Source organism: Physcomitrium patens, chromosome 13, assembly GCF_059467195.1.
Source record: "Physcomitrium patens ecotype Gransden chromosome 13, ASM5946719v1, whole genome shotgun sequence".
Classification (NCBI taxonomy): domain Eukaryota; kingdom Viridiplantae; phylum Streptophyta; class Bryopsida; order Funariales; family Funariaceae; genus Physcomitrium; species Physcomitrium patens.
The window spans coordinates 8,794,839-8,817,443 of record NC_143422.1 but is presented as its reverse complement, the minus strand read 5'-3'; the positions used below and the strand labels follow the sequence as shown (position 1 = coordinate 8,817,443).

The 22,605-nt window shown below is 32.4% G+C and overlaps 1 protein-coding gene and 1 long non-coding RNA gene across 6 annotated transcripts; both read right to left on the bottom strand.

The window, feature by feature from the left end:
• Positions 1 to 2,625: 2,625 nt before the first annotated feature.
• Positions 2,626 to 8,110, bottom strand: LOC112290629 (uncharacterized). Of its 5 annotated transcripts, XM_024537109.2 has the most exons (10): positions 7,970 to 8,110; positions 6,048 to 6,940; positions 5,349 to 5,841; positions 5,079 to 5,148; positions 4,500 to 4,913; positions 4,207 to 4,282; positions 4,003 to 4,100; positions 3,692 to 3,888; positions 3,180 to 3,371; positions 2,626 to 2,972 (listed from the first exon to the last, which is right to left on the bottom strand). In XM_024537109.2, the coding sequence occupies exons 3-10, from the start codon at positions 5,822 to 5,824 to the stop codon at positions 2,960 to 2,962; spliced, it is 1,536 nt and encodes a 511-aa protein (XP_024392877.1). In that variant the 5' UTR covers positions 5,825 to 5,841; positions 6,048 to 6,940; positions 7,970 to 8,110; the 3' UTR covers positions 2,626 to 2,959. The 5 variants fall into 5 exon arrangements, with proteins under 5 accessions (XP_024392877.1, XP_024392881.1, XP_024392879.1 ...); XM_024537113.3 differs by lacking the exon at positions 7,970 to 8,110 and having other exon boundaries at positions 5,349 to 5,832; positions 6,048 to 6,989; XM_024537111.3 differs by lacking the exon at positions 7,970 to 8,110 and having other exon boundaries at positions 6,749 to 6,989.
• On the bottom strand, positions 7,129 to 8,132 carry LOC149987930 (uncharacterized). Its single transcript, XR_016506043.1, has 2 exons — positions 8,015 to 8,132; positions 7,129 to 7,652 (listed from the first exon to the last, which is right to left on the bottom strand). It is a non-coding gene; the product is annotated as an uncharacterized LOC149987930 (long non-coding RNA).
• Positions 8,133 to 22,605: the final 14,473 nt, after the last annotated feature.

The following is a 22,605-nucleotide window of genomic DNA, read 5'->3' as shown; positions in this document are numbered from 1 at the left end:
TACATATTCCAGAAGGTGAAGTTCGATTACATGTTCTTCAAGCTCGTCATGTCTTTCTAGCAACATGACATTTTGGATACAATAAAAGTTTGGAACTAATATCCAGGGACTTTTGGTGGCCCCAAATGTGGAAAGCAGTCAAAGATTTTGTACAATCTTATGATGTTTGCTTGAGATCAAAAACTCCTTGTCATTGACCTTACTAACTTCTTCAGCCATTATCCATTCCAAAACAACTATGGTCTTCTGTTTCTACGGATTTCATCATAGATCTTCCAATCTCAAGTTCTTATGACTCTATATTCGTGATAGTAGATCATTTTACCAAGATGGCACATTTTGAACCATATACAAAATCTATCACAGGTGAAGAAATAGCTAAGCTCTTTCTTGACAATATCTATCGCTATCATGGATTATCCAAAGATATTATATCAGATATACGAACTCAATTTGTATCAAGATTTTGGTGGACTCTTTTCAAGATTCTAAAAGTGGATATAAAACTATATTCAGCATTCCATCTTCAAACTGATGGACAAATGGAGCGTATTAATCAAGTTTTGGAGTAGTATTTAAGATATATCATTAACTACCAATAAGATGATTGAATAATTCTTTTGCCATTGGCAAGATTTGCTTATAATAATAGGATACATTCTTCTACAAAATAAACACCTTTCTTTGCGAATTATTGTTAACATCCACGACTTGATACTTTTGATTTTTCAAAAGTTGATAATCTTGCTGCAAAAGATTTGGCAATTCATTTGTCAAAGCTACATGCAACGATGAAGGCACAATTAAAAGAAGCTCAATAACAACAAAAGGTCAATGCGGATGTCTATCAAAAAGAACAACCACCATTCCACATGGGTGATAAGATATGGTTACTTTGTCGCAATATCAAGACCACTCGTCTTTGTGACAAATTGGACTATCGAAGGCTTGGATCATTTTCTATTTCTACACAAATCAATTCAGTTGCATATCGTTTACACCTATCGAAATCAATGAAAATTCATCCAATATTCCACGTGTCTCTTCTTGAACCATACAAGACAGTGGACATATCAAGCAGAAGACAAGCTCCACTTCCTCTCATAGAAGTGAACAATAATGAAGAGTTTGAAGTAGAAGAAGTCTTAGATTCAAGGCGACGCCGAAATAAATTAGAATATCTTGTCTATTTACGCGGATATGATATTAGTGAATGTACATATAAGCCAGTAAAGAATCTTACAAATGCAGCAAAGGTAGTTGGGGCTTTTTATTGACGACATCCATCAAAATCAAGATAAAAATCTTACTTATAAAAGAAACAAGATCTAAGGAAGATAACATTCAATCCTTGTTTGTTGTGACATTGAGAAAATGGAGAACCAACAACTAGCAGATTCGACTCAAGAGCCTTCGTTTATTGACCTACCGGACAAGACATTATGATTGTCACAACTTTCAAGACAACACAGTTGAGATAAAGATCTTCAAGAACGACATGTTCTTTCTTGAAAAGATGGCCAGATACAACATGTTTGGTATCAAAACCTTGGAAGGGACTCTCAATGTTTGATGATTTTATTAGAGGTAGGAACAACTCCTCACGGTGTTCCAAATATTTTATTTGAAGGAAGTTATGAAAGCCTCAACAACGATCAAATAAATGGGTGGTCTTTTCACCCTGATATGGGATACTACCGATGGTTGAGAGGCCCTATCAATCGTCTTCGAAGAGAACAAAGATCAGAGTATGTAATGAATACAATTCATCGCATCATAGATTTTCTCAACATGTGATGACCGCTTCTCATGGAACTCATCCTTAAAAAGGAGGGTAATGTCACGGACATATATATGTAAGCCAATAATTACATGTATAAATAGATAGAAGTAAGTAAAAGTAAGTAAAAGTAAGTTAATTCTATAATATTTACTATGGAAGCTTCCTAGAAGCTTTATAGATGCTACTTTGACTTTATAAGTGTCTTTAATTGACTTTTTGGATTAAAAACGTGGTCAACAAATTGGCCATGTGCCACACATGTTGTTACCTTGAAGACCAAGCTAACTATATGGCCCACACGTAGAAAAACTTGTTTTGTAAGTCAAGGCATATGTCTTACAAAGTCAACATATATTAGAAGTTCTATAGAACATCGCCACGTAGCCCCTAATTAGATAATATATATAGAAAGAAGAGTGAAGCCTTCTTCACTCTTGTCAACTCTTTTCTTGCTTCTAATCTAGTTTCAAAGATCTTTAGTTTCCTTGGCTTTTGGTAATAGCCATTCCAGTTTCTTTCTTAATATACATATCAAGTTATTTCTATTTTGTCATCTTTCTTTGAGAAAAGTTTCACTTGTTTATTTGTTTTTATCATATTCTTGTCCTTCATAACCTTATATAATTTAAAACAATCTGGATGTATGTGGTATCAACGTCTTTGAGATTATTTAATTATACATAAGTTTATAAGTGATCCACTAATTCCTTGTTTGTTTATTAAAGGAGATAAAATTGGTTTTGTGATCATTGTTGTATATGTTGATGATCTTAATTTAGTGGATACTACATCTACATGTGTTGCAGCTACTAACCTTCTTATATATGAATTTGAGATGAAAATGCTAGAAAAAACAACTTTTTGCATTGATCTTCAGATTATGCATCTCACAAATAGAAGCATTTTTCTCTACCAACTAATGTATATTAGATGAATCTTGCAAAGATTCAATATGATTGATGTTTATCCATTGGTCTAGAATGGCTAATACTATATCTTCTTCATCTTTGGCGTACCAAACACACACAGAGCTACACTTCTTCATATTTCATATTTTAAACTGCTTTCGAACTCACCCAGAATCGTGAAACTTACAACAGCACGGTGCTGATGAGGATGGCTTTTAAGTATTCTTCCTTCCTCTGATAGTTTGCAGCTAGCATCGGTGAATATGTTTTAGCACGCAGAGCTGTTGACAAACAAAATGGAGCTGTGTCAGAGTTGGAGAGGTTCAAAAGACTTTCACTTGCAGGAGGACGTACTCTCTGAAGAATTCACAGCCTAGTTTTGCTCCTTGATTGATGCTGTGAAATTTGGAAGAGGAAGTACAAATAGCATAAGAGATTTTTCCCCATATCATTTGACAAGATTGTGTGGAATTTTTACGACGACCCACCACTGATCTTCTTCCGTCAACACCATGTCCACATCATCTTTGTTGTCGAAAGGAGAAGAACTACTGGTTTCATCAGAAGTGTCGTCTTCGTCGTCCAACTCTTGCTGACGTTGCAAGACCGCGGCTTCCAAGACCCGCAAAGTGGCATTGTTATTGGTATCCCGTGCTTCATCTACAGGCGTGTATCCATGCCTGTTGCAAAATTCCATTGGGTGTGTTATTCACTGCTAAGTTAATGCCGTTTCATTTTGCCAATGGAAAAAGCTTTCAATGCTCTATTGAAGAGATTCCAAATTCCATGTCTTGCTCTGATTAAATAACATCCGGGCGAGTACATTGATAATTCTCGATAACTTGTCCAACACCAGCTCGGGAAGATTTTCTTCCATATTCAGCATATGTTGACATTTATGAAGCATCTCGATGCTGACATATACATTATCAAGGCACTACCATTATCCAGAGTATGCTAATCGAACCGTGATAAAAACGAGAGAGAGTCTAGGGCATACCGATCTTTGGCAAGCACATCAGCGCCATTGTGCACCAGAAACTCTGCGTCTTTGGCTGTCCCTTCGGCTGCTACAATATGCAGCGGTGTCCGTTGAGAATAGTCTGTCTCATTGGGATCCACGCCTGCCTCCACAAGCCTCTCCAGGAACTCCATATCCCCACAGGCTGCTGCCTTGCACAGCTCATTACCAGCGTCCTGCCCAAAATTGCACGAATAAGGGACGTCAGGAGAACCGGAAGCATGATGTGGGAGATTTTCGTGCTTTATGCCAGGATTTGTAGAAAAATCACATTGTAAAACGGAAGTAACCTTAACGTCAGGCCTCGCTCCATTGTTTCGAAGGAATTTTGCAGCCTCATCGTGTCCCCCTTTCAACGCGTCCAAAAGTGGGGTCACTCCATCATTATCTACCCAAACAGAAGAAGTGTCGGTACTTCGCATCAAGAATGACAGTTTATAGTGAATGGAAACGTAAAAGAGAAAGACGGCAATCTCCTAGCAGTCCGGACTCACCTTTGACATTGATTTCAGCGCCTCTCTCCACCAGTAGAGCTACACACTCTAAATGGCCTTTCCCTGCAGCGAGGTGCTGCTCACCGCCAAACAAACCCAACCTCAAAAGTTAAAATACCTTTCAAGCTTGTTCTTGGTTAGCTAACAGAGACCACGAACTCTCATGTTCCCGTTACCTAAATACACCAGTTTCTCCAACCACATACATTTGTTCCGCGAAAATGAAGCAAACGAGGTGAAGCACGAGTAAATGCCTCAGCAAAATGAACAGAAACAAAAATCTATTAACGTACTAAAGGTGTTCGGCCTTCATAATCTATATCAGATGGATCCAAGCCCATATCCAGAGCTTCTCGTAGTCGCTTCACATCTCCTTGAAATGCAATGTCCCAGACATTCGATCCAGAATCTCTAGAAGATCGTCCATTCGCATCTCCAGAATGTGCCTCTTGGAACTGTTCACCGAGCTTACAGAAGGCCTTCGCCACTTGGATTGCCGCAACTATATACTGAGCTGCTTGGATGGGACTCAGCACAGCGAAAAGCTCTTGAAGGGTTCGCAGTCTCAACTTTTCAGCTTCTATAAATAGATCCTGAAGCCCAGTTAGCTTGGGCTCCATTGCATCCCTGGTTACCGCCATGTTGGAGCTTTCACTGGGAGGATCAGCAATGGTAGCTCGAATAGTTTGCTGATCTGCCACCAAAATCTGTAGCCAAACAGAAGACCCTCTTATACAAAGCCACAATAAGCCAAGCAGATACGAGAGGCCATAATCCTGCTGAGACTAAAACCCCTCATACATTGGTACTATCTGTCTGCCTAACATCAAGCATCAAGGACTTAAAGGAGAACTGTAGCCATAAAATCATACCTGTAGCACAGAAAGACGGTTTGAGATTTCTTTCTCTTTTGTGGAAGTATATTGCTGGATTGCATCCAACCTGGTGAAAGTCAATCAATCCAGTCTCAAAATGAAGTTCAGCTAAGAATCCAAGTACTTGCAGGACAAAAGCTTCCCAGAGCAAACGCACGTTTGCAGTCTTTGCATGATTCGATCTAGACAAGGTGCCGCAAATTAATTAATTGAAGAACTAAGGATGACTAGGTCAAATGCTTGAAGTGTTCGGTAGAGGTGGCAGACCTAGCAAGTTGCTTAGCTGTGAGCGTTGCCATGGACTGCAAGATGATGCCTTCCAGCAGCTGCTGCAGCTCGTTCTCTATTTGGATGCCCATCAAGGAATAGGCCAACACTATGGCGGTTCTGGGGCGCCACCCGCCCATCCACATCAACCCTGCTTCTAATGGAGTTTTCCACGCCCCGGAGGTCACGTACGTGACATCCTCATGCGAAGCTCGAATCTTTGCATTCACAGCCTCCGAGAAATGCTGGTAGCACTTCCTCACCAACCTAGCAAATCCCTGCTCAGTTGTTGGATTCTCTAGCGCTGCCTTAAGCTCAGAAAGGAGAGCATCTTCCTGACCTACCCACACGTTGTGGAACCTCCGAAATGAGGGGATGGACAAGTAAGAAGGTTTGCTTTCAGTTTCATCGCCCATATCGATCGGCACCTTGGCTTTCGATGGATAGAGAGTCAATCTCGCCGCATCCCCCATCATGTCTTCGTCTATAACATCTACAATCAAAGGAAATTCCATTATATTTCATTATTCAACTCTTGTCAATGTACCTATGAAGAATTGCCAAAATAAACCAAGGAGATGCAAGGAGAGTAACAAAATGTGGGAGATAACCGCTGTGGGTATTCGTATCTACCACCGGTCCTCGCATGATTCCTGGCTACCTGCCCTTCCTCAGAAACCCAAGGGTGAGAAACTCGACCTTTTGTCTCTCACAGTTCCATGTATGCTAGCCCTTCGGTTCCCATCACATCCTTTGTACCCGCTTCAAAAATTCCTGACTGCTCATCAACTAACACCATAGTACCAATTTTTATGCTCGGCTGCACCATAGACTAAACAATATGGTGAACTATTCCTGCTCCTTTCTCTCAGAAACAAGGTAGACGAATATGCTGCAATTTTGCCATTCGAGGTCTCGAAGAGCAGTGGACAGTAATCCGGTACAATAAACCCGCATCAAATGTTGCGGACCAAGTGAGCCGCCCTCTTAATCCTCAAACACGAGTGCAGGAAAACTTTAGACACCGACCAATATTCCGTATCAGCTCCCCCGTAGGAGCGATAACTTAAGGAACCAACTGAAAAGCCCAAGCAAGTCCTTGCAAAAACTACGAAATCAAACCACAAAAAATAGTTTGCAAGTCACAGCTAAACAACTCTCAAGAGGCGAGGTTTCTCATTAGTTGTCTGGATGGGATGGAATTGAATTTGCTGTGCGGCCGATCCTTCACGATTCTGGTAGAGTTCCCGGGTACAACGTGAGCAATAGAAGGGAAAGCTTGGTCAGCTCCGGCAAAAAGAATCTGCAAAGGATGAAACTTGGATTGAGGGATGTCGAGAAGGCTAGACTTTCTAGGTCCGACGATGGCGATGACGCTTCTGTATCTTTGTCAAACTTACTGGTTATGGAAACTCTGTCATCGCACTATATCAGAGAGGCGTGTGACCTACAACGGCACCATCCACGCCTATGCCCCTGCAACCTCAATCTTCGCCTCGCGTGCTTCTTGAGCTTCTCGCAGCCAATCTCCCCCAATAGCCTACTCTCTTTTTCCTTTTCCAGACAGTCTTACATGCTATGGTGGAGGGTCCCTACGATTCAATTCCCACGGATTAGATTGATGAAGCATATAGAATAAAGTGCCTCTGTATGGGGACTAAAGAAACTTTTGGAAAAAATGCGAAAGATAAGACAAAACAAGCTGGACTCATGGCAGCACGTCGTTTCTCTAAGCGAACATTTTTCACTTTGTACGCTCTTTCTCTGTCAAGTGTGATCATTTTTGTTGGGTATGTCTATTGTGGCAGTTCGGATGGAGGAGCACGGTGCTCGGCAAGATCTAGGCTTATCTATGCAGACAGTGGATGCCGGTTCACTGGCAGGCGAAGGTTCACTCGAAACATGAAAGAGGATTGGGCACTCTCAAAATATAAAATTCCTATCTTGTGTGGGCGGTTCTGAAAACTACCCGATTCGCTCTCATTGTCAGCCACCATGATTTTAAGAGGGGCAGGAGCTCAGAGATAGCCAGATTCAAGTGGGATGGAGAATAGCTGGCATCACTTGAGTCTCTTGTAAGCTCTGCACTTTTTCCAATCCTCCAGTCTCAGAGCACAATGCCCGCATGACATTTATTCAATGGTGCAATAATGTGGCGTGCTAGCGATCCCAGCTAGCTCTGTCATTGTCCAGTGGTGGTCATGTCCCCAGTAGCCACCTCCATCACCACCTTGTTTTGCGCCGCAGAGCAGCGAAAATATGTGGGAAAGCTTCTCGAAAACAGCATCATGGCGACTGAATCCCCTGGGAGAATATTTGCTTTCTGAGTTACTCCACGCCGTGGAAAATGGACGATCTCTTTCCATCCAACCCGAAAGGTACACGAACAAAACCCAACACTAAATGTGTCTAAAATCCGTTTATTAACGAAGACCTCTCCTCTGGTCAACAATAGGGTTTTCACCTCTCACCGCTACAACTCTTTCACTCATAATAAGATTCATCCACCTAATTAGCTAGCTAATTTTCCTGAAAAAGACAGAGTTGCTATCCACAAAGCTGGGATTGAACAACCAGAACACGCTGCCCCGCCCGGACTCAGGTTCTACGAATGTAACCACCTCGTCAGAATTACTCAGCAGTTCAGCAGCATGGTGTCCACGTACTTGGATTGAACGCTACTCCTCAAGTGTAGCCACACCAAACCCCTCACACAACTTCCCTGCATGTCATGCACAGAAGAATGGAGTTGCAATTGGAGCAATGACCAGGCCTTGAATCCCGTGCCACTGCAACTTGTGAGAAAAAACAAGCTTTAAAAACTCACTAGCAGTATCGTAGGATGTGAAACCGCCGGAACTTGAAAACTAGAACCACAAGATTCAGATCACCACTCTCTTCTTGAAAGCAGGAAGTATCGTCACTGGACATGGCGGAAGAAGAGCTACCCTAAACCCTAATTCTTTGAAATCCTAATTTCTAAACCCTAAACCTAGGGTTGGCACCCTCCTGCTTTCCTTGCTAGAGGAGGAAGGTCTAAACTCGGATCATGGAACAGCCTTTAACAATTAGTGTCACACAAGGAGTCTTCACAAGAGGAGAATGGGCTGGTAAATGAATAACTCACAATTTCAAAAACTTGAAGCAAAGTAAAAGATTTATACATTCCATGATGAAAGAAATATATATGCAAGAGGATTACCAATCAAAGGAATTCGATTCAACTACACTGCACAATATGTAGACATAAAAATTGCCTTTTGGAAAAATCTTGGTTGAAGAAAATGAAGGTAAAATCAGAATGAACTCTTCTTGGAAATTTGTTGTTGTTATTTTTTGAAGTGTTTATTAAATGAATGAAGTAGAGCTATCAACAATGCCAAAACTATTGACATTATGTAAAGTTATATATAGTTTTTTTTTTTTTTTTTTTTTTTTTAATGTTCCAAACTAATAGCTTCTGTGAATGACATTTATTATACAAAGATGTAAGGAGTTTATAGATAATGAAATTGACATTGATTTTTTTTAATAATTGTAATATTATAATTTTTTAATACCATTTTTTTAAGAACAAAAATACCTTTGTTTTATCTTAGTGAATACCTTTGTTTTACCTTAGATATTAAAAAAAAAAAAATTGTCTTTTTAAGCTAAATTTTAAGTGTTTGTAAAGAAAAATTACTATAAAATCTATCAATGTTTTTGAAAATTACAAGTAGAAAAAAACTCTCAAACAATGACCATATCAATCTTTTAAAGTTTATCTTAAAATCTTGTTTAAAATGTAACTTGCAAGACTTCTTATATGGTAGTATACATAATTGGCTATCTTTTGATATTTTAAATATAGCTTTAAATTTGGTACTGTTATCTAATCTTGTTTATTAATTACTTTAATTTTATTTATTAATTTTAAAATTTTACATTAATACAATTAGATACTTTATTAAAAATTATATGATTATTTATTATCTTATTATTTTAATGATGTTTAAAGATTAATATTTGTATTTTTAAAAAATTAAATTAAATTAAATATATCAAAAAATACTAATTATAATAAAAAATAATAAAAATAAAATTTTATTAAATTAAAAATAATATTTATAAAAATACTCAAAATTTTAAATTAAGATCAATGTATAAAAAAACACATTAGCAAGATTGAACTTGATTTTAGTCTTCTCTCTATATATGCTAACTATCAAAAAAGCCATAGCCACATAAAAGCTTTTCTAAAAAATACAATATTTATAAAACTATTATTTTATTTATGAAGTACTTCTATTGTATTTATTTAAATATAAGAAATTTAAAGAAATATATATAATGGTTATGTGATGTATCTAATGATAATTTCTTTTTATCAATATTTTAAGATTTTTTAATATTAAAAGATATTACATATCTATCCAACTTGCTAAAAAAATAAATTTAATTATATTTTATATCTACTAATTTAGCTTTATAGTTTCTTTGAAAGAAAAAACTCTTTGTTATTTCAAATTATCAAGGATATGATCAACAACCAAATTCTAAAAATGACAGTACACTCTTATATCACCAAAAGAAAGAAAGTAGAGAACTTAAAAATAGATATAGAATTAAAATTGGAAAGACCATTGCCAAATTCAAAAAGATGGATGTCTTAAACTAAGCTAAAATACATTAAAGACATTGACAATAGTAAAGAAGACTTCACTTTAGCATCTTTGTATGTTATGTACTAAAAAACTACATAGAAATATCTTATAGGCCATATGACACATGTCTAACTTGCAAGATACATGTCTATTTTGTAGAGTATATTTGTGACAATTGCAACGTTGTTTAGATTGAGACAATCTAAATTTTTCATCTAATAATTTGATAAATTATAATTATTGAGATGAATTTGTTAGATGTTGGTTCTCTATATTTGAAAAATAACCATACATGTTATTTCTTGTATTTGTTTTTTTATAATTTATACCATCTTATTGATAATGATTAGTCCTTAGTTTTGATAGATGTCATTGATAAAAAAAAAATATAAATAATTTTAGACATATTTGTTAGATTCTTGCATGGCTTCTATAATCATTTATTAATATCACATTTTGTGCCAATGTATAAGATAATCAAATTTATTTTAGTATTGCCTTAATTTCAAGTCTTTTTTTTCATCAAAATCTTGGTTATTATCTATTTCAACAAGAAGTGGTGGTGATTATTTTCTTCTCAATATATTGATTGTTATATAAAGCTTGATAAAAGATATATAAAATATAAAATAGATCTTTATTGATAGTGATAATTATAATTAAAATTTTACTAAATTATTTTATTTTGTGATTAAAAAAATAAATCAAGTCTTTGATAATCCGACTTATCATAAGATCAATTAGTTCTTATATTATTAGAATTTTAATTTTTTAAAATCCAAAAATATTAATTTTTAGGTTTTAATTATAATTGAAAAAATAGATTTATTGAATAAAAAAATATACCAGATTATTATATGAAATTTTATTTATGTTAAGAAAGTTATCCAGTTGTCTTCATTTCAATTGATGGTGTTTGTAAATATTGTTTTTAATACATCATTTACTCGTTTAAATTTTTCATCAATTTAAAAATAAAAATTCAAAGATAACTTAAAATCAATTTATAATATATTAAATACTATCTTCTAAAGGCTTGAATTAAATTTAGTTCTATAATCAAATATATTATTACTTATAAATCCATGATAGAAATTAATATTACCAAAAAAAAGTTTTGTTCTTTCTTTATTGGTAATTATATTTAAATATGATACAAAATATATTATTTCGGTGAAATAATCTACTATTGCAAAGATAAGGCCATAAAAATTTGAAATTAGAAGATCTATAATGAAATCCATTGAGATAGATGACCTTTTCTATTTTAAAATAAATTAGGATTAAAAAAGTCTATAAGGTCAATGATGTTGAGTCTTTGCTTTAAGGCAAGTATCATATGATTTAATATATTTTTTTTAATTATTTTTATATTTGTGGCCACCAAAAATCTCTTAAAAAAAGTTCTAGTATTTTTATTAATTTAAAATAATATAATGTTGAAAAGACATGTTGTGCTTTTAAATACATAATTGCATTATATCATTAAAAAGATATAAATATCTTTCATAATGAAGAAAGTTATCTTTGAAATCAAATTTATTGAAGTCATTGTGAAGGTCATTTTTAAAATTAAGAATATGAGGAATTATCAATTTTTGTGAATAAATTTCATCAAAAAAAAATAGTACCAAGTAGAAATGTTCACTTAATAGATTTAAGGTATATTTTTCTAATATAGTATTGTATTATAACAAAATTATTAGTTAAAAGATAAAAAAAATATAATATGGAAGAACTTATAGTAACAAATTATTTCAAAAATATAAATAAAAGTTAAGAAGGTACTAAAATAATTTAATACTATTTTTGTCTTTTGATAAAAAAATTCTACTTATTTTTTTATTAAAAAAATTAAGTTAACAAATATAATATTCTAGGCATCTTTAGATTAAAAAAAGAATTTATTTTAATAAAATTAATTTAAAAAAACCTTAGATTCATACTTGAAAAATGCTTATTATCAAGTTATTGATATAGTTTTGCTCTTATTTGTTGTTAAGTACATTCATGGTCTTAAAAGTTGTGAGATACCTTAGAATGATATTTTAGAATACTAGTGTTGAGTTATTTTGCTGAATTACATCATTAGTATACTAATATTATACTTCTATGTATTAAATTTCTTAAGAGGTCTTTTTATAGTGATAAGAAGATATTTGTGAGATTAGAAGTATTTTTGTAAGAATTGAGAGTGATTAAAGCATAAAATCACTAGTTTACTCACAAAGAAGGTAATTTGATTTTTTAAGTTAGTAATTTTTTTTATCTTAATTTTGAGATGTTGCAACATCTATGGAAGTAAAAACCTTGTCTATATTCAATAGACAAGAAATTTCTTAATGATAAAGATGGAAGAAAGAAATGACTTCATGGCTCATATTAATAAGATAAAATCACTTGCAAACCAACTAGCACTTTTTGATAAACCAATTGATAATTGAAACATTGAATTGATATTGCTCATGAATCTTGTAGAATATTATAATTACTTCATTGTAACATTAAAGTCTATTAACATGAAAGAACTTATCATGAATTATGTAACATCAAGACTAGTCTATGAAGTGACGAAGAAAAAAAAAAAAAAAAACCTCAAAATGATGTTTTGATTCAATTTTCAAGATAAAACAAAAGTATCTATTTTACTAACATAATAATTCAAAAAGTAATATAAAAAATTACTATATTTGAGAAAAAAATACTTAACTTGATAAAAAATTTCTACAATACTAAGAAAAGAACATGGAGAATATAAACAATACTCATAATAACCTTAATAGAGATGAAAATAATTTCATAGCAAGTGAAAGAGAGTGTCATGGACATACACATGTAAATCAATAATTACTTATATGATTTAAATAATAATAGGTAAAAATAAGTCAATTCCAAAATATCTTCTATACAAGCTTTCTAGAAGCTTTATAGATACTACTTTGACTTTATAGGTGTCTTTAATTGACTTTTTAAGTTAAAAACGTAGTCAACAAGTTGGCCATGTGCCACATATGTTGGTAGCTTGAAGAACAAGCTAACTATGTAGCCCAAACTTACAAAACTTACCTTATAAGCTAAAGCATGTGTCTTACAAAATCAACACATATTACAAATCCTATAGAATATTGCCACATAGCTTTTATTTAGATAATATATATAGAGGTAAGAGTGAAGCCTTCTTCACTCTTATCAACTCCTTTCTTGCTTCTAGTATAGATTTAAGAGTCTCTAATTTCCTTGTCATTTGGTAATAGCCATTCCAATTTCCTTTTGATATACATACTACTTTATTGTTATTTTGTCATTTTTCTTTTGATATAGATTTTTTAAGTTTATGCATCTTCTTTCAGTTCATGTCCTTGAGAGATTGACAAGAATATACTTAAAATATTAGAGTTTTGTCTTTTCAAGATTAAATGTGAATTATCCTTTTTTTTTTGATAAGACATAAGCATATTAGAAGTTACAAATTATTCTCTTCTAAACTAATATTATTCTTAGTATCTTCTTTATTCTAAAGTCCCCTGTTCTGCTTGTCTTGAGCAATATTAGACATTTATTTTCTAAGTATTATCATGGCAAAGCTTCTTGAAATGAAAAGTGCAATGACAAAAATCCAAGAGCGATTGAACGAGTTAATGCTTGTAATGCATCAACTGAGTTTACCACCATAAGGAATAATAAGAATAGCAAGAAATAAAGACATAAATATGATTGGAGCTATTTTAACATTTTCATCCAATCATGTCCATTTTTCTAAGGTGGAACATCCTTCTGGTGCTAAAAAACCAAGAATTGTCTTATTTGAGAAGTTTGATGGTACAAGATTCAAGTTTCAAGGATTTATCAATCAAGTACAACTTGTGATTGAACTTCAACTTCAAAGCTATCCAATTCTAAAATCACATATAGATTCATTGATATACTTCTTTCAAGTTCAATATTATCATAGTTTTCATCTTTTTTTGAACGATGAGATCTAATATTGGATAATTTAGAGGCTTTTTTAGTAGAATTTCGATCTATATATCAAGAATATGATGTAACTTATATTAAAACCAATAAGATCTATATTTTATAACAAGGTAATCAATCCCTAATATTATATGCTTTACAATTTCAATAACTTGCAACTGATATTAAGTGGCATGATACTGCACTTATTAGCCAATTTTTCTATGGACTATAATATGAAGTAAGGAAATTGATGTTCAACTTACTTGATCCTCAAACATTGAGTCAAGTAATTGACTTTGCTATGAAGTATAACAATCAAATTTTCAAATTTCGATCTAATAGTCAGGCAAGTAGGCCTCAAAATTACTATAATTTAATGGAAACACCAACGCCTCCTCAACATATATATTCAAAAGTAGAAGATATGCAAATTGATGTGATTCGTTTCAAACCTCTTACTAAGAATAAAAAGACTTATTGCCTTTAAAAAGGATTGTGCTTATATTGTGGAGAACCTAAGCACACTGCTCAATATTGTCTAAAGAAGTGACACAATTATAAAATGAGGAGTACAAATATCAAAAAAGATAATATATCAGAAAACAAGTTTGTCCAACTACAATAGGGACCGTGTGGCTGAAATCTTATATAGTACCTAATAAAGGTCTTATTTTTTTCTCAGAACCCTTTCCATGTTTTATATTAAACATTACTTTAGGACCAATAGATTACAAAGCCTTTACTTTGTTAGATTTAAGAGCCACAGTGTATTTTTTAGATGAAAAATTTGCTAAAAGACTTAACATATCTTTAATAAAAAAAACTAAAGCTATTCATGTTGTCATAATATATGAAATCTTGCTTAAAAATGCTCCAGGTACTTGGCTCTAGAAGGTAGAATAGAAATTATAATAACAAAATCCTAACTCTAATAGAATACTAATTAAATTTTAATTAGATGATAATAATATTAAACAAGTTTTAATCAATTCAAAGAAACCTTAAAAGAATTACAAAGAGATAATAGAAAATCTTAAAGAAATATTAGAATGATCACAAATATATTTCAAATATGTCTTAATCAAATATTAATTTAATCCTAATTAAAATCCTATTAGACTTCAATCAAATTTTAGGCCAAAAACTAATTAAATCTTAAATCCTAAACAAATCCTAAATAAATCATAATTTCTAAATCAATTCCTAGCCAAATCCTAACCAAATTTTAAATCCTAAATCAAATCTTAATCAAATCCTAAATCTTAAACCAAATCTTAATCAAATTCTAAATCCTAAATCAAATCCTAACCAAATCCTAAATCCTAAATCAAAACCTAACCAAAACCTAAATCCTAAATCAAAACCTAACCAAAACCTAAATCTTAAATCAAACCGTAGTTAAATCCTAATCCTAAATCAAATCTTAATCAAATCCTAAATCCTAAATCAAAACCTAATCAAATCTTAATAAAATCCTAAATCAAACCGTAGTCAAATCCTAACCCTAAATCAAATCTTAATCAAATTCTAAATTCTAAATCAAAACCTAATCAAATCCTAAATTCTAAATCAAATCCTAATAAAATCTTAAATCCTAAATCAAATCCTAATCAAATCCTAAATCCTAAATCAAAACTTAACCAAATCCTAAATTCTAAATCAAATCTTAAATAAATCCTAACCAAACCTTAAATCCTAATCAAATCCTAAATCCTAAAATAAATCCTAACTAAATCCTAAATCCTAAACCAAATACTAAATAAATCCTAAATCCTAAACCAAATCCTAAATCCTAAATCAAATCCTCACCAAATCCTAAACCCTAAACCAAACCCTAATGAATCCCAAGTAATTCCTACAATAGACTTAAACCTCAATAACGAATGAATAAATCATTGATTTTAACTAAAAATTTTCATACATCTTAATAATTAAGTTACCAATAAGTGAATTTTTTTTGAAAATGATCAAAATTACCAAATAGACATTAACCTCAAAAACATGCTCAGATATTGATCAACCTCTTTTTTTGACCTTGATGTGAATCTCCCAAAGCCAATATCTCCCTTTTTTCTATATTTGATTGATTTTAAAATTCTTATATACATAATAAAACAATTCTACTATCTTCACATATAAATTTCACTCCAATCCAACTAGTAAATTGTAAGAAATCTTAAAAATGCTAAATGGACCTAAAATTCTACTTTCTAAAATCTTAATCTACTTAAACCTTAATAACCCTCAATTCAATTATTACATCAAGCTAAAATTCACAATACATATTAAACACAACTATAACCATTGACCTACAAAATTTCATTTGTAGATCTATTACGAAACTCATGAAATTGCCCAAAATGTCAACCCTATTTTATTTCACAAAATCCCAAATCATCTCAAATAAACTTGATTTTATAAAGCTCTTACAAAGTCATTACAAATCCAAATCACACAATAATAATGCTCAAAGAAATTTTATTTAGTCTCTTATTGAATTCTACTCTTCGATCTATAAAAGAATCTCGAAGTTGTTGTAGGTGCTTGGTTTTGTACCTTGGGATCTGATTTTGACTCAGGTTGATAACCAGCCTTGGATATCAAATTTTTTCTTTTTGAGTTAAATTTTGTTAAAATCAATTCCTAAATTCCTTGTATAAATGCTCATATCCTTTATTTTTCTAATCTATTTTATTTTGCCTTATTTATGGTCCAACAAAGTAAGTAGAAGGCCATTTTGTAAAAAGTAATATTGATACTTTTTAGTTTTATTATCCTTTTGACTACTAACTATATTTCTAAGATAATTTGCTCTAATACTTTGAACTAAAAACTCCTATATTATAATAATTTCCACACTCTTTCACCTATTAGTCGTGTTACATCACGACAATGTAGAAGTTATATATGGTCACCTATTGTCTTTTGGAGATGTTACTCAAGAAACCTTTCTTATAGAAGTAATAACTAATAGTTATAATAGCTTTGTGGTAGTTAATATTATTAGATCTCCTTCTAATCCAATCATTTTAGATTTATCATGGTTAAAAAAATACAACCTTTGAGTAGATTGGATTTCTTGTATTCTTGATTTTTCTAAAAATATAACTAAGAATATAGTTAATGAAGTAAAAAATCACAAGTCTAGTATAATTAAACCTATGTTTGTAGGTGCAAGAGCTTTCTTGTATGTTGCAAAAGAAAGATTACCTTATGTCATTTATGCCACACTCATTTCTAATGGTGCAAAGACTTCAAGTAGTATTTTAAGCCAATATCAGGATTTTCAAGATGTATTTGAGAAAAAAGATGTGGATACTCTTCCAAAACATCGTCTTTATGATTGTTCAATTGATCTTCAGGAATGGGCACAACAACCATTTGGACCAATCTACAATTTATCACAAAATGAGTTGATGGAAATTAAAGAATATATTAAAGAAAATCTAGCCAAGAACTTCATATCCCATTCCAAATTTCTAGCAAGAGCCTCAATTCTATTTATGAAGAAAAAAGATGGATCATTATAAATGTATGTAGATTATCAAGGATCCAACAAGATCACCATCAAGAACAAGTATCCATTACCTTTAATATCTAAACTTTTTAATTAGTTGAATCAAACTAAGATCTATACAAAAATAGATCTACAAAGAATATATAATTTGGTATGCATCAAAGAAGGAGATAAAAAGAAGACTTCATTTTGAACCAGGTATGGATATTTTGAATACAATGTCATACCTTTTAGACTTATAAATGCACCAATAACTTTTTAACATCTTATAGATGATGTTTTTTGAAAGTTTTTGGATGATTTTGTTGTTTGTTGTCTAGACAACATCTTAATCTATTCTAAGAATATAGAAGAATATGAACTTCATGTTTGTTGTGTGTTACAAAAATTAAGAGATGTGAGACTCTATGCCAAGATAAAAAAAGTATGTATTCTACATTACTTAAGTTGACTTCTTAGGTTACATCATTTCAAATAATGGACTTATGATGGATCCTAAGAAAGTTCAAACAATTATGGATTAGAAGATCTCAAAAATGATCCGAGTTATTTGTAGAACATGTAAATAAATTTTGTAGTAAGTTACTAGTTGGTTATTGACAATCTTGAGAATTAGACTTATGGTAAGGTAGTTTCGTTAGTAACAGTAGGTTGTTAGTGGAACAAATGGTTAAGAATTAAAAGGTTCATAACCTTTGGAATCTGTTGGCCGATGGTCCATCTTCTGGTAGGATAAAGAGGTTAAAAAAAAGGAGATTGGGGCCAGACTATGAGAGTCGTAAGCCGGGATAAGCTTGGTACTACTTCTTTGTTTTTTTTGCTTTTATTATTTGCTTATGAAGAATTGTGATTGAGAGAAGTATTGTTGAAATTGTGATTAGAATATTGTGGAATATGACTTTGGACTAACCATTTTGGAGCAAATCGGTGACCTTAAGAATTAAGATTATTGAATTGTGTTGTATTAAGTGAAGATATTGAATTTTGTATGATGAATTGTGAAACTGAATATAATAAGTAAGTTAGAGATCAATAATTGAATATATATAAACCACAAAGAGAGTAAGTGGGAGATGAACTAATAAGAATATGGAAGTATTATTGAATTGATATTCATAGAATGGATTATGTGTTGAATTAATACAGAAGTAGTAAGCCTCGGTGTTTTGTAGTTTGATAATTGATTTCAGATAGCTAGAGTATAGCCAATTGTGACACTAACAAACCCAATTCATATAATCAGTCTTTTTCCATATTCAAACCCACTTCTATTAGTTCAATTGCTTTGAAATATTGAAGCTTGAATACAACGAGAAGAACATTTTGGCACCACTGCCAAGGAAATAATAACAATATGAAATATTAGAAATTGATTGTATAGGAGATGGAATTATATGTTGAATGAGAACGTGAGAAAAAATAGTTTTAGGGTTACAAATATGTGAGTTATAATTCAAGAAAGTATTAATTTTGTAAAGAAGAATGAAAGATCATGAGTGATAATCATGAAAGGAAGGATTATCAAAGAATTAATCGATAAGCAAAAGAAAGGCAAGAGTGATTATGCATAAGAAATCTCCTATGAGAACGACAAAAAGGAGTTGTAGGTCCAAGTAAAACCAAAGGAAGAAAAATTCAAATTCAAATAGCAAAGAGACAAGTGATAACACCAATGGCCATGGGAGTGCCAAAAATACCAATTGTGGTATAAATAGGAGCAGTAGGAGACCGCACTACAAGTGTGGCACCATTACCTACTTTTAGTGGTTGTCCGAATTTTGATCCCGATCACCATATATCTCAATTCTTGATAGCCTGTATGGCTAATAATGGTAGAATTGAAGATATTTGGTTGAGATGGTTGGCAGCAACTTTAAAAGATACAACTTTTGAATGATATAATCGGTAATCAATGGGTAGATTTCTTAATTGAGAAGCCTTGAGGAATACCTTCCTAACTCATTTTAGACCAATTGGATTTGAAGATGGATTTAAAAAAAGTTTTATGAATAACAAGATGTTTGAGGAGAAATCAGTAGAGTCTTATTATGGTCAGGTCACAGATATACTTCGTAAATGGCCAAATAATCAAATGCCAGATGTATTTATATTGTCGATATTAATCAATAGTTTACATCCACTAGAATTAAAAATGTTTGTAAAAGAGGCTCGATTAGCTACGATAGAAGCATCGTTGGCATGAGCAAAGATGTGGGAAGAATGTTATTATGATCATTTGTTAACAGGGGCAGCCACGATGATTCCAAATTTAGGAAGTCAACAAATACAACTGGAAAATGTGTCGATGGGTAATTGTCCACAAATGGCTGACTCCAACACGAAAAATTTTATGTTGCAAAAATCAATTAATGCTACTCCACTCCAAGCAATAGTGCCAATAACAATGACACCTTATTTTACATCACCAACCTATCAACAACTGGAGTTGTTCACAAATGTGACTATTAAAGATTCAAATGAAGCCTTGTTATTAAATCTAACAAAGAAGATGGAAGAATTGGCGATGAATTTGGCTAAAGATAAGGAGAAATGACATAAGCCTTCTAATATGAGATCTAATGTATGGTGTAATAATTATAAGGGACAAGGTCATTTTGATACGGAATGTCCATCATCTAGACAAATGGATGTTTAATATACATTTTGTGGAGGAAAGCACCCTATCCAAAACTGTTGACATTTACAAAGGCAACAATAGTTCAATAACCAGACATTAATACAACCAACTCAATAGGATGTTAATCAAGTACAGATTGGAAATATGGATGGTTGGAATAGTAAACGTCCAAATCGACCTAATCCTGGCTTTGGAATTTTTAAAATACTAATTATAATCCACTTTATGGAACAAATATGCAGAATGGTGGAAATAATTGAGGGAATAATCTCCAAACTATATTGATTCAGGAGTCCAATTCTCGACTAATAGCAACCAATCAACTAGGATCATTTACTATGGCTACCTGGAATCAGCCTAGTAGATATATTCATGTAGAGACTCCAAGTATACATGACAGTATAGGCCAAAAACCACTATGTTGCTATTGGTGCCAGTAAATTTGTCATTATGCCAATGAATATCCTAATCCAAGGTTTATAGATGAATATACTGTAATATGTCAAAATTGCAAGTAATCAAGTTATTTTTATTATCAATGTAATATTCTATTTAATCCTAATAATTATGATCAGAAGATACAATCGACTGTGTAAATTACAGAGGAAAAAAATAACGGGACACAAAAATCATTAGTTCATTGAATAGAAGTAGTCCAAGCTGTCCTTAAAAGAAGTCAACAAAAAGAGAAAAGACCAATTCAACATTTGGGTGATCTTGAAGCGAAGGACCAATTGGATCCAATTACGGGGCCATCCAATCCAGGTCCTGACATGTGCTCTTTACTTAGCATAAGACCTGAATTGATTGTGCATCCTAATGAGGTACCGATTACAAAAGCTTCGGTTCCCTTTCAAGCTATTCTGTTCTCTATAAAATTTCAAGAAATATCCTTTCTATTGAAAGATCTTCTCAGAGGCATGAATTCCAAGGAACCAATATCAACCCAATTGGTAGAACAATCTTATCCGTTGAAAGAATCAATTTTATAAGCTCCATCAAATTTAGTTCCAGTAGCTTTATCAATTTCTAACATAGAAAAAACCAATTTACTTGCATCAGTGTCTAGGATTAGGAAGAAGAAACAGACATTGGGAATTATCACTAATATAGAACCATATGATATTCTAAAAGATTTGGGCACCATATAGCCCACGATCTCTATGAAGCAACTATTGGTGGTAGCATCTAAGTGCCGAACTATCTTGAATTCCTCATTAATTTGTCGCAGTTCTCAAAATAAAAAAATCAAAGAAGTAAGTTTGAATCTCGATCCGGGTGCACTAACGATTGATGTTTCAATTGATGGAGTATTAGTATCAAGAGTGCAAGTAGACAGAGGATCTAGTATAAATCTTATGTATGCCACTACAAAGGAGGAGTTGGATTTGGATCAATTATTGCCTACTATAGTAGTTTTGAAAATGGTTGACTCTAGTCAAGTTAAACCTATGGATATTTTACGAAGTATTGATACAATAATTATGGAAATTACCTACAAAATTGATTATATTGTTTTCCAATTATAAAACTCTATATTATCATATCCAATTTTATTGGAGCGACCGTGGTTGTATCAAGCTAAAGTTCAAAATGACTGGGGAAGTAGTACATTGATAATTAGGGAAGGTAATAATAAAATTGTGCTTCAAATGTACCTTGTCCAATATCATGGAAAAACTCAATTTTTTAGTTCATAATTCACGTCGGATTGTTAAGATGAGTCTACAGAAGAAGAAATTGGTATACTTGACCCAATTTATGTTGATACAAGGCAAGTTGTCGAGCATATTAGAATGAATTATGAGTGTAGAAGATCAAGAGAGTACTTAGTTCCTCTAGATGTTATTGACGATTCTGATCATATGATTGCATATTGGATTAATAGATAAGATATTAATATCGTTAGTACTATGGAATTAGAGTTAAAAAGTTCTAATTTGTCAGATTTTATAAAATATTTTGGAATTGAGCAGAATATTATTTCAGAGACTCCTAAAATTCCATGATGTCAACCAATTAATTTAGATACAAGGGAGGCTTTCCAAATCATTCAGATTTATGACGGTATAAAATGCAAGAATAAAGAAATTTGGATGGATTACTTCTTAACACATAAAATTGCTTTTGCATGGTTGTATGTAGATTTAAAAAGAATTCCAGTTGAAGTTTGTGAGCATCGAATTATATTGGAGGAGAACGCTACACCAATACACCAAAGATAACATCGACTTAATTCAAAATACTTACTTATGGTAAAAGAAGAACTAGATAAACTCTTGGAGATTGGATTTATCTATCCAGTTCCTTTCAGTGAATGGATTTTACCAATTGTTATGGTATCGAAAAAGAATGGAAAACTTCGCATCTATCAAGATTTTTGCAAATTAAATGTGGCTATTAAGAAGAATTATTTTTCTTTACCATTCACGGATAGTATATTGGATACTGTCACTGGACATGAATGTTATTCATTTCTTGATGGATTCTTCCATTATA